The 19,317-nt window shown below is 35.2% G+C and overlaps 2 protein-coding genes across 2 annotated transcripts; both read left to right on the top strand.

Annotated features, from left to right (window-relative positions):
• The first annotated feature begins 6,893 nt into the window (after nucleotides 1-6,893).
• Nucleotides 6,894-8,210, top strand: LOC116146310. The gene is made up of 4 exons (XM_031431718.1): nucleotides 6,894-7,038; nucleotides 7,129-7,442; nucleotides 7,700-7,782; nucleotides 8,066-8,210. The coding sequence occupies exons 1-4, from the start codon at nucleotides 6,921-6,923 to the stop codon at nucleotides 8,208-8,210; spliced, it is 660 nt and encodes a 219-aa protein (XP_031287578.1). The 5' UTR covers nucleotides 6,894-6,920.
• Nucleotides 8,211-14,063: 5,853 nt separating this feature from the next.
• LOC116146309 (adenylate isopentenyltransferase-like) lies at nucleotides 14,064-14,633 on the top strand. The gene has a single exon (XM_031431717.1). The coding sequence runs from the start codon at nucleotides 14,064-14,066 to the stop codon at nucleotides 14,631-14,633; it is 570 nt and encodes a 189-aa protein (XP_031287577.1).
• Nucleotides 14,634-19,317: the final 4,684 nt, after the last annotated feature.

Genomic DNA, 19,317 nt, shown 5'->3' with positions numbered 1-19,317 from the left:
TAAAAGGTGGAAGTCTTTCGACATACAATTTTCCAGCAGCAGCTGTTAAGGAGAAATAGACAGAAAATGGAAACTTCGCCAAGCTACCATATATTCCTTAGAATGAACTGGGAGCTATTCTAGATATCATTGTAAAGCTTTGGAAGTCTAATTTACCTAGAATTTTACGGTTTGTTATTCCAAGATTTCTAGAGGAAGATATTCATGTTTCAGTACCAAAGGGTCAGCATAGGAATCCTAATTCTACAAGCACTCAAGTTAAGATTAATCTGAATTTTAATCTCCTATTTTGTATAGGATTTTTTCAATTACTTTCCCACAACCCTAGCACTATAAAAAGATGTCTTTAGGTATTTTTTTTTGGGAGACTTAAAACTTTGAGAGAGGCAAGGAGAAAAAACTTCAACTTGGAAAGAATTGGAGGCAAGGAGAAGAGATCTACCCAGGGTTTCATCTTTTCTCTTGAACTTCATGTTTTTGAAGGGTCCGAGGTTTGATTTCTTTATGATCATGTGTAACTAACTACTTTTCTAGGGATTCGATGTAACCTAACATGGAGGTTTTATGCTTTGATTAATTTTATTGTTCTATTAATTGAATATATTTTGTTTCATTCACTGCACTTAATTCGATCTTGTAATAAGTATGGTAAACATCATATGCTAACTTTGAAATACAAAACCTTGATTGTTTGAGACAAGGTAAGTAAACATCATATGCAAACCTTGAATAACTCTTTTGAATGATTGGATTTTGTTGACACAAACATTAGGCTTTACTAAACATCCTAGTGAGTTTAATGGTTAAGAATACTTGGTTAAACCCAAATATCAAACGGTAATATCATAATGATGGAAGACTGAACCCTAGGAATTGGATTGAGATGACAATAAATTAGTTATTAGTAGAGAATCGGATTGTTACGGTGAAATTGGACACCTAGGTTTTTCTTGCATTGATTTTCAGTTAATCTTTAATTGTGTTATTTAATTCAGTTGGTTAATGAACGAAATAGAGAAGCAACAGGAACAAAATAATAATAGTTAAACAAAACAAACAGTAAACAAAGAATGTAATACGCGCGATTTACCCTGGTTCACCCAATGTAGGCTACGTCCAGCTGAGTCAATATTATTGCAATATGCCTTACTTCTCTCGTTTACAATGAATGAATTGTTCTCACACTCATAACAAGAGAAAAGTATGTTTATATACTAGGTTTAAGAGATTAAACCTAGTTTTACAAGAATTCCTATTCCTAAGCCCAACCCAAAAAGGAATTAATAACTTAAAAGGAATCCTACAGCGGTTATACATGGAAAAGCCCAAAACCGCCTACGGGCTCGGGGGCGCTGCCCCCGCGACCCCCGCCCGCTCACCGGGGACCCCCGAGTGCGTCTCCGTTACCCATTAATGCTGAAGTAGTCGACAACTCCAACAGTTAAGAATTTATTTTGCTTCCTTAGTAATTAGTTTAATTTATTTTGTTTATTTTATTTGTTTAATTAAGGCATAGTATATTAGGATTAATTGAGTGCTTACAAATCTCTGTGGGATCGACTATTGCTTTTGCACACTAGACTACAATAGCGATTTGTGCACTTGTGAGGTTGTAAAATTGTTCATCACATACTAGTAACTGATACGGATTCTGTTTATTTATTATTTTCAGGGTTAACCTGTTGTCTTCCAAAACATCAAATGGATATTGTGTAAGTTCAGAACAGGTTGTTTTCCCCGGATGAAAAGCGGGAAGGTTATGATTTTTCCATCGCCACAAGTTTCTTTCACACTGCAGGCTTCATAAAACCAGTCCATTTTGGCTAAAACTGTTCTGCAAAGAATACAAATAATGAAAACACAGAAACCTGGAACTTGATTCTTCATCTGAGGATGATGAAATTGTGAAGAAGAAAGAGAGAAAGAGAGAGAGAGATTGTTATGATTTTATATATAATTTAGAAATGAATAGAGAGAGTTGCCGGGATGTGTCTGTTCGACTTGTAATTGTTTGAGTACAAAGGATAGAACAAATCTGCCTCACATCTTAGCTGTTGAATTTTAAAGCATTGACCCAAATGGGATCAGAATTAAAATACGGGTTTTGACCACTTGTTTCATTACTAAATCTACTTGGTTGCAATGAATTTAATGAAAAAAAGGTCTTCCATTGAATACCTCTTCTTCATAATTTAATTCTTCAATTAATTGAGTCAAAAAAGTCGTGTATGCATGCTCATGTTGCTGATGGTCCAGTAAATTCTTCACCAATAGCAATGTCGTATTATATGAGGTCGGGCACTTGAAAGTTGAAACGAAAGGCAGTATAGAAAATATAAGCGACTAGGCACTAGCTATTGCCTATTGGTCTGTAACAAAAAATCAAACAAAAGTCTTTTCCGTTTTCTTTGTTTCTTATTGCTCAGAATCTTGGAGACAGTCCACTCATGGAGATAGCCAATAATTCAATTCAAATTTTCCACAAAAATAATAAGATGCTTACATGGTGGCTCCGTGTAATCAGATTAAAAACCAAAATTGAAGAAAATATCCAATAATAAGAAAACAAAAAAAAAAACAAAACAAATGTAAAATAAAATTAATACTAACATGTTTTTTTAATATATTAGGTTAACAGTGGTGATAGATATCAGCACGAGTGCATTTACTACATAAGTAAAGGAAGAAAACTTATAAATTGAAGAACAAAAGGAGAAATGTTATAAATTGAAGACATAGGATACAAATATATGCTGTTGCCGGCCGCGGGTTGTTGTCTTCACAAATTGAGTAAAAGACATGTTCCCACCCAAGGTTTTGCGAGTCTCAAGTTTCCACCCATGGTTTTGTAAATTCTAGATTTCTACTATTAAATTAACAAAAAATCATTTTATATATATATAAATGCCTGGGATAAATACCTTCCTTATACGCTTAATATAATATGGCACTGTCTGGCCTCTTCACAAAGCTGCTTATCTTCTCATGCGTCTTTTTGCAGAGCCTTTGTGGTACTATAAATTGTCCTGGTGGACAATGGACATAAGATTATAGGAATTCAGAAATTTTATAATGTGGGCTGGACCTTGACCAGAGTTGAAATTTTGAGCCTTGAATTGTAGATTGTGTTCTGGGCTTTAACTGTTCGGCCCGGATGGAGAATTGGATTCTCACTTTCACCCTCTAATAAGGACCTATATTATAGGAGATCCATAAATTTTTTTTTTTAAAAAAAGAAAGAAATTATTTTTAAAATTACTGATTATTATACAATACTTGATAATGGGGAACTAAAAGACCATGCTGAATAATTATTTTTATTAATGGTAGATTTATAGCAAATATTTATATCATATGATATCATTTAAGATTTAATTAATATATATACAGAAACATTCATGAAAATATTTTTCACTTCATTTATCTTTTTATTTTACTATAAGTTCTATACGCACTCAAAAGAGATCAAAGATGTTGAAACTCCCAGCTAGATCACCATGGTCATGTTCAAACTGAAAACCCTGCTGCCATCCAAAGGTTTTGGTCTCTTACTCTTTAACTTCTCTTCTTCATTTGTTTTATTTTCATTTTTCCAAGTATTATCTTTTATTGGCTTTGTGGGGAGCAAAATTTGGCAACGTTTTGCTTACAGAACTCTGATGTCTTGAGTTGAGACACACATCATTCATCAGTCTTCTAAATTTTAATGTCTTTGAATGGTACAATAAATGTATATATAAATATTAATCAATATGTATATCGAAAAGTTAATAAATTTTGTATCTGTTAAGGTCTTTGCCATTTGCTGCAATTAACACAGAGGATAACATTTGTATTAAATTTATTGAGAAACAGAAAAGTAAGAACTGTTAATGTCGTGTTAGAAAATTGGGGGCATGCCAAACAGTGAAGGAAAATTTTGAGTCTTTTTATACATTATTATAGAAATACACTCAATTGCTGGTTGCCTCAATCGTAATAAGCTTTTTGTAGTGCATTCATGTTGAACTTGGCATTGTAATTTGTTGCTTTGAGTTGACGCCAATGCATTGAGTTTGGTCAACATTTTGGCATTTTTGCTTCCATATCTCTAATGTCTTAAGATCTACTACCAACACGTAAATTGGGTTGGACACCCTCAATTAAAAAAAAAAAAAAAAAAAAATCTAATGTCTTGAGTCACACATCATTAATCAATCTTTTAAATTCTAACTTGGTGTTAGAAAATTGACAGCATGCCAAACAGTGATGGAAAATTCTGGGTATGGGTCTTTTATAAATGATTATTATATATGAGAATAGTATGTAAGCCAGTGATTGTTAACCAAAGAGCAAACGATCAAAAAAGTTGTGTGGATGGTCATGTTACTGTCTTGGTGATGGTCATGTTTCTTCACTTAAGTTCTTCACCAATAGCAAAAGTAGTAGTAGATGAGGTCCTGGACTTCAAACGAAAGGCAGGTATAGAAAAGACAAGCGACTAGCATTAAGATGATATCCTCTTAATTAGCATTAAGATGGTCTTCTACGTCAGTTTGTCTGCTTACAAATAATATAAAAACACTCTTAATTGGCATTAAGACGGTCTTCTGCGTCAGTTTGTCTGCTTACAAATAATATAAAAACACTGAAATACCGTGAGAGACGCTCATAAATTGGGATTAGTTATACTCTCTCCTATTCCGTAAAGAAGAAGAATTTATACAAAGGGTGATCACAACTATTGAGCGATTACCGATTCGAATATGAACATTCTTAGGAAAGTAACTGCTACTGAGAGATATTAATATTTAATATTTAATTGAAATATTAATAATAATGATGGGTTATTTGGAATTAAAACCAAAATAAATAACGGGGCCAATGGTTTTGTCTTTTACAAGTTTTACTTTACTTTTGAAGAAGGAAGTGATCAGATCTTGGAGGAATGGACCGTGGGGATTTCCTGTTCTTATCCGATAGTATTGTTAATGCTTGATTTTGGACACCAATGACTTATATATATAAAATACTAAGAGAGTCTTAGAAATTACACGTGATGAATTGAGATTTGAATATAATGCTGAGGTTATATAAATTTCAGAAACATAAATAATAGACTGACAAGAGAGGTTTTTATAGTGATTCGGATGCTTAAAACAAATTCTATATTCATTGTTATTTTATTATTCTCTGAGTATTTCCATGATATTACTTGTAAGACATAAAGATGAAGAAATACTTTGCCTACAGAGAGAAAGAATGAAACTCTTATACACTCAACCTCCCTTTTCGTGAAGAGATGTGCTTATTTATACTTTTTTGAGGTTAATGAGTGCTTCTGCAAATTGCTCTGACATATGAGAACCACTCTTTAATCCTTATAACTTTATTTTGATAAAATTGAGACAGATGTGTGATCCTCATGTACTTATAGATAAAACTTTAATATAGTGGATTTGTTAAATTAGTGATAATTGTATCATTTTTGTTTTAGGGTGATGGGACAGCTCTTAGACGATATAAAACCTTCTTAAATTCTAATTAATTGGTGGTAATATCAATGTGATTTTGTGGGCACAGAACTGCTAACAGAGGATATGAAACTACAATAGTCTCCAAAGTTGTCATCGCCATTCACGATGAATTACTTATAGATGGGCAGGCGTGACTTTGGATCCAGGAATAGAATGGTAGGATCCACCAGCCAAAGGGGGATAGCCAATACAGTCCAAACGGGGATAGCCAATACAGTCCAAACTGTCAGTTGCTGGCTGCCTCAATTTAATAAGTTTGGTAGTGTCGCCTGCCATAAACATGTAAATATGGTAGTGTAGTTTTAATTCAAGTTCCACCCTACTATTACATTTTCCCACCAAAACTTTATTAAATATATTTTTCACCCTTAGTTTGGTTTATATTAATTTTAGGGTTAATAAATTTAAAAAAAATTAAAAAAAATAAAAGTCAATTATTAAAACAAAAAATATCCAAAAAAAAAAAATTATAAAAATTTGTGATTCCAGTAGAATCATACCTGGCTGGGTGCGAATCAATTAGTATCGCACCTAGCCAGGTAAGAATCATTTGGAATTGCTCGATGCGATTCCAACCAACCTGTTTTTTTTTTTTTTTTTTTTCAGTTTTTTAATTTTTTTTTCAAATTTTCATGATTTTTCTTCTTTTTTACAATTTTTTTTTTTCTTTTTGTGGAAGTTATATTTTTATATAATTTCATAAAATGTATACAATTTTAATGAAATATTATTTTGTAGTTTTATAAATATTTAATTGATAAATATTATTATTATTTTTAAAAATAATATATACAATTTTAAATGTTTTTTAGAAACATACATACTTTAAAAATGAAATCTCTATTGTAATTATAAAAATTGGATATAGGCATTTAAATGGCTAATTTCCAAGTTGGTGAGAGTAATATTATGTGTTTGTAATTTAGGGTGTAAGTAACATTAATCCTATAATGCTGTATATATTGCACGAACTGACAAGAATACCTCATTGCTATTAAAACTAATGTCTGAATTTAACAATGGTTGGGAAAATGATTTTTTTCAAAGTTTATAGGTGAGAAATGTAATTACGGCGCATGGGAAAATATAGTTAATTGCACACTTCACAAACCGAAACGTTTGTTTTTTTAAACGTTCAGGGGGGTGGTGTAATTTTTGTTCGTCACCTTATCTCTTCATCACCTTAGTCTCAATTAAATATGGAAGCTTAGACCATGTTAAACAGGTCTGATATTGTAGGTGGTGCGTCCAATAATACGATAAACGGACAAAATTCCAACATTGTTCTTTGAAACCTCTTGTTGCTGAAAATGGAGATAAAAGGAACTTATTCTTTGAAAACTCTTGTTGCCGAATATGGAGATAAAGGGAGCTTATTCTTTGAAACCTCTTGCTGTTGCAAAAATGCTGAGGACACAGCCATTCGTCATCGCCATCCTCCTGGTTTTATCGTTACAGCTTTTTACTTATATCTCTTATGCGGATGTTGGAACGGCTGCCTGGCATACTCCCCCATTTATGCGTGAGTATATATACATATTACATAACGCATTTCATTAAATTCAACACCTTTTGCCTCCTTGCTAATTAACTTTGATACTTACATATACAGCTACAACATGTTATGGAACTTATGGAGCCGAACATGAAACTCAGTTTCCATCAAGCAATTTGTTTGGAACAGCCGGAGATGGAATATGGGACAATGGTGCATCATGTGGGAGACAATACTTGGTAAGATACATAAGCGCCACGGAGCCTAACACTTGTTTACCTGTCCTCACCATCCAAATCAAGATTGTTGGATATGCTCTTCAACCTGCCTCTCCACCTTCTGGTTCTGGCACCACCATTGTTTCATCGCAGACAGACGGCCTTTGCCGCCATAACCAACTCATCTTCTTATGGTGCTTTGTTTCAATTATGGTCATGAGCCCGTGCTCTGTTTTTCATTTATTGTCACGATCCTTTTATATGGCGTCCTGTGATTGGATTTTAAGTACCATACCTTATGACATCGTTTCGCTGCTCTGTTTTTCTATGGTCATGAGTCCGTGCTCTGTTTTTAATTGGTCATGATCCTTTTATTTGTTCATGCGTGATGCAAGAGGCTTGTATGAATAGCTTGAGAATATTTCTATAATTGTTAGTTTAAAATTTGTGCTTGCTACCCATGTACACAGGTTGATAGCCTGATAGTATTGGATTTGAGTGGTGGATTCAGTAACAAAGGTTTCAAGTCTGCCCCTATAGGTTTCTACCGAAGGTATATAGAGTCTAGAATTGCTTATGCATATGCTCTTATGAAATTAATGATGACCACACTAGTAACTGATACGGATTCTGTTATATTATTTATTTTCAGGGCGAACATACTGTCTTCCAAAAGACTAAATATATGAAATGTAGCAAGGGTGGGCGAGCTGAGAACATACGCCCAAGTCATATACGCAGACTACGAAGAAGACGCAACAGGGACGATGAGGAAGACGGTGAGGACAACCAGCGGCCGTCAGACTCTAATTCTCTTTCGCTCATACTGCTAATAGTACTGCTACTGATGCTGCTTTTGATAGTGCTGTCCTTGATTCTCTGGCTTATGAGTTAGATGATTCTGTAAGTACTTGGGACAAACAAACAATCATACCGATGCAGCTTTTAATAATGTGGCTTATAGATGGTTTTCTACTCTGAACAAACTTGTTTGTTGGTACTTCTTTTAAGATAAACTGCTTGTTTGTACTTTAAAGGTCAGCTTTCATTTTCTTACACTGCTAATAATAGAGACGCAAAGCTTAGAAAGGTCACGAAAAGGGTGTTGATATGATCCAGAATGGCCATGTTTAGTGACCCAGGGATTAAGAGGACTCAGTTGTGGGCTTAAGCGCTCCTGCTGCAATTTGGAAGCAGGGGTGGTGTTTTGTCCATAGCCTTTATCTTAACATTAAAGGACTATACCACATGTTGACATTTGAATGGTACCCACATCAGTGAATGAACCTTTTGTCTTGTCTACTATTCCGTTAAACCGATTTCTTACTCAAATGATGATTTATTGGCTTTGAAATCATCAGTCACCTTAGTCTCAATTAGATACGGAATCGGAAACATGGGCAATGTTAAAGTCGTTTTGAAGTCAATAATACAAGAAACAAAAGGCGTTTCTGTTTTTCTTTGATTCTTATGGATGGAGATAGCCAATAATTCAATTAAGATTTTCTGCAAAAATAAGAAACATTAAGACTTTGATATTCAGTTATACTATTTATAATATATTTACGAAAACTAATTTTGTTACTCCAAAAACTTATCATGATGAAATATCATATTCTAATTTAAAGTTGTAACAAGGGCTTAATTTAAAAGATGTAGGGGTAGTATGGACAAACAAAGAGGGCAGAAAAAATAGTTTATACATATAAACATGCATGTTTACAATATCATATTGGAACAGAAATTAGGTGATTTGATGCAATATTATCATCAGAAAGTCATTTTCATACCCACCACTGACTTTACAAATAAAAGATGGTGATATTACTTGACTTGGTCATATTTACGTGGAGGGCAAGTGACAAACTAAATCATGTTTTAAGTCTTCATATCAAATAATATTCTAATTTTGTCCATATGACACGTGGCACTATTTTATTGGTCCAACATTTGAGAAGAATTTTCGCACAACATTTGTTCTTATGGTAGTAAAAAATTACTTTGCAATTGCTTTAGGACATAGAACGACCCACGTTACTTTGCCGTGCTTACCTTGTCCCACCAAAACTTTATTAATAGTATTTTTCACCCTTATTTCTCTGTAGAGGTTTACCACAGGAGACATTTCACAGTCATCTTGAACTTGTAAGATGATTTTCCATTCCTTTTTTTCTGTGCCTTTCAATTTCGAAAGCAGTAGGCAGAATCACATAATCGTTTATTGGATCGATCAATCTACAATACCGTGGAAGGTTACCACCGTTGGTCATGTAAATGTTCACTTAATTTTATCAAGTTACGTTAGGAAAAAGGGACCAAAGATGTTGAAGCTCCCATCTAGATCACCATCGTCATGTTCAAACTCAAAATCCTGCTGCCATCCAAAGGTTTTGGTCTCTTAATCTTTAACTTCTCTTCTTCGTTTGATTTATTTTCTTTTTTCCAAGCATATGTCTCAATTATTATCTTTTATTAGCTGTGCATAAAGCAAAATTTCCTTGGCGCAATTCAACTAGGCTTATTTAAGTCAAAACAATAATTTTTATAAGAGTAAACCACTTTTTTCCACCCAAGGTTTGTCTTAATAATACTTTTCCACTCAAAAAATTTTAAAATGCCACTTTCTCACCCAAAGTTAATATTCTCATACTACCCAAAGTCGATTCCGACGGCGAAAATTCTCTCCGTCACCACCATTTGAACCTTTGTTCTCATTTCTACAAAACCCCTCTCACTGTAGCTTCTGATTTCTTGTCGATTGACGGCCATTATAAATCTAGGGTTTCCTATTCTTAGTTGATTTCATCTGATTCCTGTGGCGAATATTTAATTGGTCGCCACCATTCGGTCCACTGAATCTTGGCTTCTAGTAACTCGCTGAATGCTAAGAAAGTAAAGTGTATTTGGGTATTAACGGAATATAAACTTTGATGGGAAAGTGTCGTTAAGGCAAAGCTTGGGTGGGAAAAAATTGTTTACTCTTTTTATAACCACGCATTTATTAAGTTATAATTTTCTTATAATAATAAAATTAATTTGATCATACTATTATGACTATAAAAATATTTTACTATATATTAATTTGTTTAAAATTTTGCATCACTTGTATTTACCACGTATTCTGCTAAGATTTCATGGCCTCTACATTCACTAAATAATCTTAAGAAATAATTATGTTTTTCATGTGAATGTCTCCGGTTCACTAATTCTCTTGTCTTTTTCTTTTCCTAGTTACACATTGGCATGTAACAAGAAATCAAAACCCAATAGTAGTACATGGCATCAAAATACGTATATTTATAAATTAATATAAAAAGAAAATGAATACTAAATGAAAGCAATATCATTAATTTAAAATATAAAATGGACCTTTGGTCAAAATAATAAAATTCCAAGCTTTATTGTGAGAAAATAAAAACACTGAAATATCGTGAGAGACACTTGTAAATTGAGACTAGTTTTAGTCTCTTATATATTTATTTCATCAAAAGAAAAAGAATTAAAAAAAAAAAAAAAAACCGTGGTCATATTTGTATTAAATTTCTTGAGAAACAAAAAAGTAAGAACTATTAAGCAGTGTTAGAAAATTGAGGGCATACCAAATAGTGATAGAAAATTCGAGTCTTTTATATATTATTCTCATAATATATAAGTTAATAATTGTTAATATTAAAACTCAAGCTCAAAAGAAAGTCTAACTCAAAAGATCGGCTTAATAGGTGAGAAAATTCAAAGACTTAAGTATTACATTTGGTAAATATGAGATTAAAATCCCGATATGGGATCTTAACAGTTAACCAAAGAGTAAACGAGACAAGCTATAAGAAAAAACGATCAAAATAGTCTTGCTGTCTTGGTGATGGTCATGTTTCTTCATATAAATTCTTTACCAGTAGCAAAGTAGTAGTGAATGAGATCGTGGACTTCAAACTAAAAGGCAGTATAGAAAAGACAAGCCACTGGCATTAAGATGATATCGCATTAAGACGGTATTCTTCCCAACTCACAAACCAGCACAGTTGTTGTCAGTTTGCCTGCTTACATACTGCTTAATTTTTAAGTAATATAAAAACACCGAAATAGACGCTCGTAAATTGGGATTAGTTATACGCTGTCCTATTCTGTAAAGAAGAAGAATTTATACAAAGGGTGATCACAACCAATGGGCGATTACCAATTCGAATATGTACATTCTTAGGGAAGTAACTGCTACTGAGAGATATTAATATTTAACTGAAATTATGATAATGATAGGTTATTTGGAATTAAATCAAAAAGAATAACGTGTCCAATGGTTTTGTCTTTTACAAGTTTAACTTGACTTTCGAAAAAGGAAGTGATCAAGCTCTTGGAGGAATGGACCTTGAAGATTTCCTGTTCTTAGCCAATAGTATGAACTGCTAACAGAGGATATAGAAACTACAATATTGTCTCCCAAGTTGGCATCGCCATTCACAATGAATTATTTATAGATGGGCAGGTGTGAGTTTGGTAGAATACTAGAATCCACCAACAGATAAAGACACTCTCAGCTGCTGGCTGCCTCAATCTTAATAATTTTGGTAGTGTCGCCTGCCGTAAACATGTAAACATGGCAGTGTCGTTTAATTCAAGTTCCGCCCTACTTATTACATTTCCCACCAAAACTTTATTAGGTATATTTTTTACCCTTAGTTTGGTTTATACTAATTTTAGGGTTAATAAATTTATTTTTAAAATTATTAAAAAAATTCAATTACTTAAAAAAAAAAATCTGAAAAGAAAAATTTATGATCCCAGTTGAATCAAACTTGGCTGGGTGCGAATCAATCCACACCTAACCGATTGTGAATCATTTGGGTTTGCTAGATGCAATTCCAACCAACTATTTTTTTTTTTTCTATAGTTTTTTATTTTTATTTTTTAAGATTTTTCTTCTTTTTTTACACTTTATTTCTTTTTTTTGGAAATTATATTTTTAAATAATTTCATAAATATTGTTTTGTAGTTTTATAAATATTTAATTGAGAAATATTTTTTATAATTTTTAAAAATAATATATGCAATTTTAAAAATAATATTATTATTATTAAAAAAGAAGGATAATTCAGTGATCTATATAAGATACTAACTAATTTATTCCTCTCATCCAAACATATCACTATAACAGACATTTCAATTTATTCTAATCTAACCAAACACATTTAATAAAATATTCTCATTAATTTTTAAAATAATCTATCATTCCATTAATATAATATTTCTAATAATACAATATTTTTTTATCCAAACGCACCCCGTAGAAACTACAATATTGTGCCTCAAGTTAGCATCGCAATTCACAGAGAACGTTGACGTTAGATGAGATGGAGGCGGTTCCGGTTGCAAGAGATAAAGTTTTGGCTTGTATAAAGAAGTGGATGGACCGGGTCCAAGAGTGAAGACTGGCAGGTGTGAGGGAGGGGGTCCGGTGAAATGAATAGAGTGGTAGAATCCACCAACTTATAACAGATAAAGATTATTTATAGGGACAGACTCTCAATTGCTGGCTGCCTCAATCTTAATAAGCTTTTTGTCGTGCAGTCATGTTTAAACTTTGGCATTGTCATACTGTTGCTTTGAGTTGATGCCTTTGTTTAAACACGCTGATCTATAAGAAAACAATAACCAGAAAATGATGTTTGTATTTTTAATATTTTGAGGGTGGTTGGAAAATGAAGAGGAGGAGCTTGAAAATGATGTTTGTATTTTTACTGGTTTCTTTTTAGAAGGAAGTGGGGACTGTTTAGTTAATTGCAACGCCGTTCAGAGGTCTTCCGCAGATATTAAGTTTGGTCAACATTTGGGCTTGCTTCCAAAACTCTGATATTGTCAGAGACACAACCTTCATCATCCCTCTAATTTCTAATGACTTTGAATGAAGCCTACTAAGAATTAATGGATACACAAATAAGTAGTTTATTTCAAATAATCTATATAAGTAAAAAAGCAAACAAAAAATTGATAATATAAATATAATGATACAATAGTTGTATGTATAAATATTAATCAATATATCGAAAAGTTAATAATTTTTTTATGGTAAACATTAATAATTTTTAGGTTAATTATCTGCATCGCGGATCTACCATTTCAACTTTGGTTGTCCATATTCTCAATCAATTTTGTTGTCCATAATCTTAATCTTTATATAAAAGGACTATACCAAATATTGGCATTTGAATGGTCCCCATCTTGAATGTGAAACCGTCGACAATCTCAATCAAATGTGGAAGCCTTGGCCATGTACAAGGTGTTTCTAATTTAAAAGTCAATAATAGGACAAAAATACAATTTCATATTGGTAGTCCAATAATTCAATTAAGTTTTTAGGTGATTTGATGCAATATCATTGAATTAAAATGCTTATTACTCTAGTAAACCTGAGATTTACATTAGAATAACTCATGCAAATTAAATTTACACACTCAGTTTATTTCTCCTGTTGCGAACATCTACGTTAATAGACAAAAACTTCTACTGTTTTTTTTCTTTATGTAGATTGACGTAGAAAAATAAAAACCTGGGCAATGTTTTAAGAATATTGGTTCAAATATGTGAAATAGATTTTAGGGAGGTTCGGAAAGAGAGAGCTCAAAGAAGTGGGCATTCATGGACAGACCCAAATTGTGTAATTCCAATATTAATTCCCGGCAATCCAATGGTTTTATTTTATGTGATGTGGAGTGGAGACTTGGATATATATCTTTTGGCCAGAACCAGATTTTAGTAGTAGGCTTAGTCAGTCATCCTTCGAAAACAAATAAGATCCGGTTTCAAATATTATATTATTATTTTATAGAGCTATAAGAACACATGCGCCTCAGTTACCATGATATTCATTTCATGCTTTTCCAAACATCTACGTTAACTCTCATGGTCATGGCTTCGTCTACCACTACCAAACCCATCACTACTCCTCCCACATTCCAGCCCCACCGTCACCACCGTAAAAAAGGCAAGATCATCGTCATCATGGGTGCCAGCGGCACCGGAAATTCCAGCCTATCTATAGATCTCGACACCGGGTATTTCCCTTCTGAAATAAAAAATTCGGAAAAAATGCAAGTCTACAAGAGTCTTGTTCTCACCACCAACAAGATTTATCTGCATGAACGTCAAAACATTATCCACCACCTTCTCGGCGAGTTCGACTGGCAGGACGGCGAGTTGACTCCCGTCGAGTTCTGCCACCTCGCTTACTTGACAGTCTTCGATATTAACTCCTGTAAAATAACACCCTTTATCGCCGGCGGCTTCAACTCCTTCATTTATGCATTACTTGTCAAAGAGGAGCATAAGCGTTATCCAGCCCAAAATTCTGTATCAGCTGCCCAGCAAATTCTTCTTCCTTCAGGTCTTTCTTTCTCTTTACTTGGCAATTAAAGGTAAAACTATACACCATTAAGGGTAGAACGCCCCAACTTGGGGAGTTCGGTGTGGAACTTCGGAAAGTTCTGGGGAGTTCGGGGTGGAATTTTTGGGAGTTCTTTGGGGTGCAATTGGAACACCAAACTCTGGACCCAAGCGTTCCACCCGAAACTCCCCAACTTGGGGAGTTCGGGGTAGAAATCAAGTTTGGGGTAGAACTTTGGGGAGTTCTACCCCGAACTTCCCAACTTGGGCAGTTTGGGGTGGAACGCTTCGGTCCAAGAGTTTGGGGTTCCAACTGCACCCCAAAGAACTCCAAAAAATTCCACCCCGAACCCTCCAAGTTGGGAAGTTTTGGGGAATTCTGGGGAGTTTGAGGTGGAACTGAGGTACGGTCCCCTAAAGATCATATTAACGCTGCATATACCTTTGTGATCACGACGCTTCTTTCCTGGTTTCCCCTGATTTTTCTCCTGTGCAGGAGTGGAGTCATCAATATAATCCTTGAAATACCCCTATTTGATAAGGTCTTCGATTGCCTATTTGAGAGCTCGACACTCATTGGTGTGATGCCCATTATCCTGATGAAAGCGATAGTATTTTTTACTATTTTCGGCTGATGGGGGATTTTTCATGGGCTAAGACTCTCCAAGCAGGCTGACTTCTTCCGACTTGTCAAGAATAGCCGATATAGACGCATTCAAAGGAGTATACTTATTTCTGTCGCGATCACGATGAGGAATTGGAGCATAAGACTTTTTGGGCTCATAATGCGGTTTCTTTCCTTTCCGTTGATCGTTAGTAGCCCACCTGCGATCAAGTTTCCTACTTTCCCCCTGACCAGGCGCACTACCTGAAACGCTGGGGTCGCAGCAGTGGAGCGCTCCCGAGAAATTTTCAATACGGAGGTACTTCTCCATAAGGTTATAGAAGCGGGTGAGGGAAACATCATCCTCAGCTTGTAACTCTTTCCACAAGTCGGTTTGTGGGCGAACTCCCGCTATGATGAGAGTCCGAACAGACTCTTCGGGAGTGTGAGCTACTTTATTAAGTTCTCTGTGGAATCGGTCGATGTAAGATTGGAGGGATTCGTCCCTTTCTTGCCTTATATTGTTGAGGTAGCTTAAAGGCATTGAGAACTTTCGGTTTGCTTGGAAGTGCCTTAGAAATGTCATGCTCATCTGAGGCCACGAACTGATCAATCCTACTGGGAGCGACTTGAACCATCGTTTGGCATGAGAGGTTAGGGTTACTGCCAAACAACGACACTTCGCCAAATCTAAAACCTGGTGAAGTTCCATCAGGTCGTTGAATTCATACAAGTGATCCTGCGGATTAGAATTTTCATCAAATGCCCGCATATTGGGCATTCTAAATCTTGATGGGAGTGGGGCGGCTAACACTGCCGGAGAGAAGGGAGACGTTGATGCGACCTGCCCTTGCTCATTTTGTTGAGCTTTTAGCTGGTCTAGAGCTCACTGCAGCTCCTTAATCTGGGGCAATGGAGCTATCTGAGGATTGTTTTCCCCCATGCGAGTTCAATTTTCGCGATTACAGTTGAGAAAAGTCTGGAGGTCGGATTCCACTTCGCCTCGGCTGGTAGTTTCGGTCGCTCTCGACACATGTTGGCTAGAGCCGTGTGATGGCGATGAATGGTGCGGGAAATTTTTACGACCTCCGCGGTGGTACGAACTGCCCCGCAGAGTGTGGGAACCTTCCGCACGACTATGATCAGGATTGTTTCTCTGGTGGTGATGAGAATTGCCCCGCCCAACACTTTTATGGGCGTGTTCATGCGACGTGGCGTGGGACTGCTTAGGTTGCAACCATTCACCGAGTCTTAACGCCACAGGTATTCTACTTGGATGTGGTCGGTGTTCGCCGACCCTTTGGAGCCTTTACGCCTGTTTTTCACCACTTGCTTACCCTTCCTTTGGCGTGCTGTAATGCTCGCAGCATGGGCTATCGCCCTTTGTCGCACTTTTGCGCGACTTGCAGACGTTTTTTGCGGTTGTACCACCCCAACTGGTTTGGGTGGCACGCCCTGATCCAAATGGTCCAACCTTTGTTTGACCGTTTGGAGAGTTTTGTTGAACCACTCCAGGTAGCTCATGATGGCAGGGTCAAGTTACGAACTTGACGGGATGTCCCTCGTAACATTTTGCAGAACCGAAGGTACCTCGGTAGAGGTGTCCTCCTGTACTTGGGGGATCTCCTCAACACCCTGATTGGTTCACTCAGGTTCAAGTCGGCGAGCCATTTGCTGTTATAGGACCAGTAAGTTAGAGATTCTCCTAATGAAGGACGAATACTAAATCATGTCCTCCTTCTAACGTCAAACTGTTGATGCGTGATTTTGACATCAACCAAACGCACGTGCGAAATGCTGAGCTGGCCCAGAAGACATATGCACGTGGATGAGAGAGTGAGAGTAAAGCAATGGAGAACAGCGTTTAAAGTGGTTCGGATGCTCAAGGAAGCAAATTCTACGTCCACTGATTTTGTATTAATAATAGTGGTCAGGTCGCGTTCAGCGAGCTAACTTACAAATGATTACACGAGAGAGAGAGAATGCTGTTTTTCTTTAGAGAGATTAGCTAATTCCCCAAATGAGAGAGGAACTCTCAATTTATAGTGGGATGAGTTAACGTTATGGTTACTAAATCTGTGAGTTGGTGGGATTATCCGTGCAAATCCTTCTTTATGTCTCATTGCCCACCTTTTAGAGCTATTTACGCGATTTGGTGCAAGGATTAGACACGTGGAATCACTCTAGCTCCTGGCTGGTCTGACGCGCACACATTGCCTTGATAGGTGTATGCCGTTCATGTCATTGTGTGACATGGCTGCCTCTGACTGGCTGCGGACTTACCTAAGTTCTGACTTTTTATGCTGACTAGGTTTTGCGTTAGCCCTACTTTTTCAGGCATAACAATGTGAAATAGATATTAGGGAGATTCGGAAAGAGAGAGCTCAGAGAAGTGGGGATTCATTGACAAACCCAAATTATGTAATTCCCAGGAAGCCAATGGTTTGATTTTATGTGATGGGAGTGCATATATATCTGTCTTTGGTAGTGGGTTTAATCAGTCCTATCTTTTGAAAACCTAAAAATCAACTTATCATTTACACGTCAATATTGATCTCATAGAATGACATTACATTATTCATCCCGATTCGATAGAAAAAAAAATCGACTTACTCTAGGGTCAAGATGATTGATCAATTAAGTATGAATGACAAGTTGATCGTTTCAATTCCTTGATCGAAGATATATAATTTTTATTAATTGGTGTCAATACACCTTGTGAAGATTGGTTTTATATAAACTTCATTGGCAAACTAAGGAATTGAAGGTGATGGGTAAATATATGTATTCCTACATCAACATCATTAGATCAATTTATACACATAATAAAGCATAATTATCCTCAATTTGTAATTAATCATTAAATTAATCACTAAGCAACATCATCAACAAGTAACGACACCACCTAATTGCTTAGAGCAAAAATTAATAATATGATATGCAATTCCTCATCCACTGAGCCATATTTAAAATTAATAAACCAAGCTAGTTGAATTGGAATTTAATTTACAATTCAGTATAAGAGAAGTATTTGATGTTATTTTTTTCATCAACCGCTCATTCGAATGTGTCATTTCATACAGAATTATCAAGTTAATTTGAACACATTTGGGAGGTTAGGTTAAACCATTACTTTCAAATCTTCATGAAAATAGAATTGACTAAACCATGCATGCATCATTTCAATCTAAAGCATATACTTAAGTTTCCAAAATTCTATATCTAAAGTCTTACACTTAGAAAGATCGATCAGTCGTGATATTGCACAGATACCAGTACCACAATCACTCTAGAAATATAAGGAAGTATTTTGCCAAGGTTCATGAATGATTTTGTATTAGAGGCTCTTGCTCTAATAAATATGTACATGTTTTCTTTCACATTATATAGCCTTCAAAAATTCACATCTCAAATCATGTATTATTATGTACTTTTCGAAAAGAGTAATACTAACCTTACAAAGAGATATACAAAGAGTCAAATCTAGTCCTTGAAATTCATGATTGTCTTTTTCTCTCTTTTTTTTTCTTCTTTCAAGGATTAGATTTGACTCTTTGTATGTCTTTTTGTAAAGGTAATATTACTTTTTCGAAAATTTACATATCAAATTATTTATTATCGTACATGAATTATAAAATCTCTTGTGGAATGTCGATTGCTTCTTGCCTGCTTCCAAGTTCTAACCAGTTCAAAATAAGGTCGACCAAAGTCACTGACAAAAACACTAGATTTCAATATGTTTTCGGTTTCCCGACAAGATACTATTTCTACTCAAGTAAACCAAGGACCCACATCATTAATGATTAATTCTTTCAAACGTTGATTCAAAGATAACATTCTAATCATTTATTCAAAGGATAAGACTAATATGAGTAGAGGTTTCTGCTCAAACTTCTCATAATTTCCCACCACCCCACCCCACTTTACGTACTTACAGTTTTCCTTTTGGGTCTCATTGGCTAATCCCAATCGATCACATCCAATATGAAATCAAACCCTTAATAATAGTTGATTGAAGTACAACAATATATTAGTGGGTGCTCTATTTTCAAAAAGAAGATCGATCTCTTATCATTCTAGTGTTGAATATATTCAACGGTTCAATCCCAC

The sequence above is a fragment of the Pistacia vera genome, unplaced genomic scaffold, assembly GCF_008641045.1.
Source record: "Pistacia vera cultivar Batoury unplaced genomic scaffold, PisVer_v2 Contig476, whole genome shotgun sequence".
Classification (NCBI taxonomy): Eukaryota; Viridiplantae; Streptophyta; class Magnoliopsida; order Sapindales; family Anacardiaceae; genus Pistacia; species Pistacia vera.
This window is presented reverse-complemented; position numbering and strand designations above follow the sequence as displayed.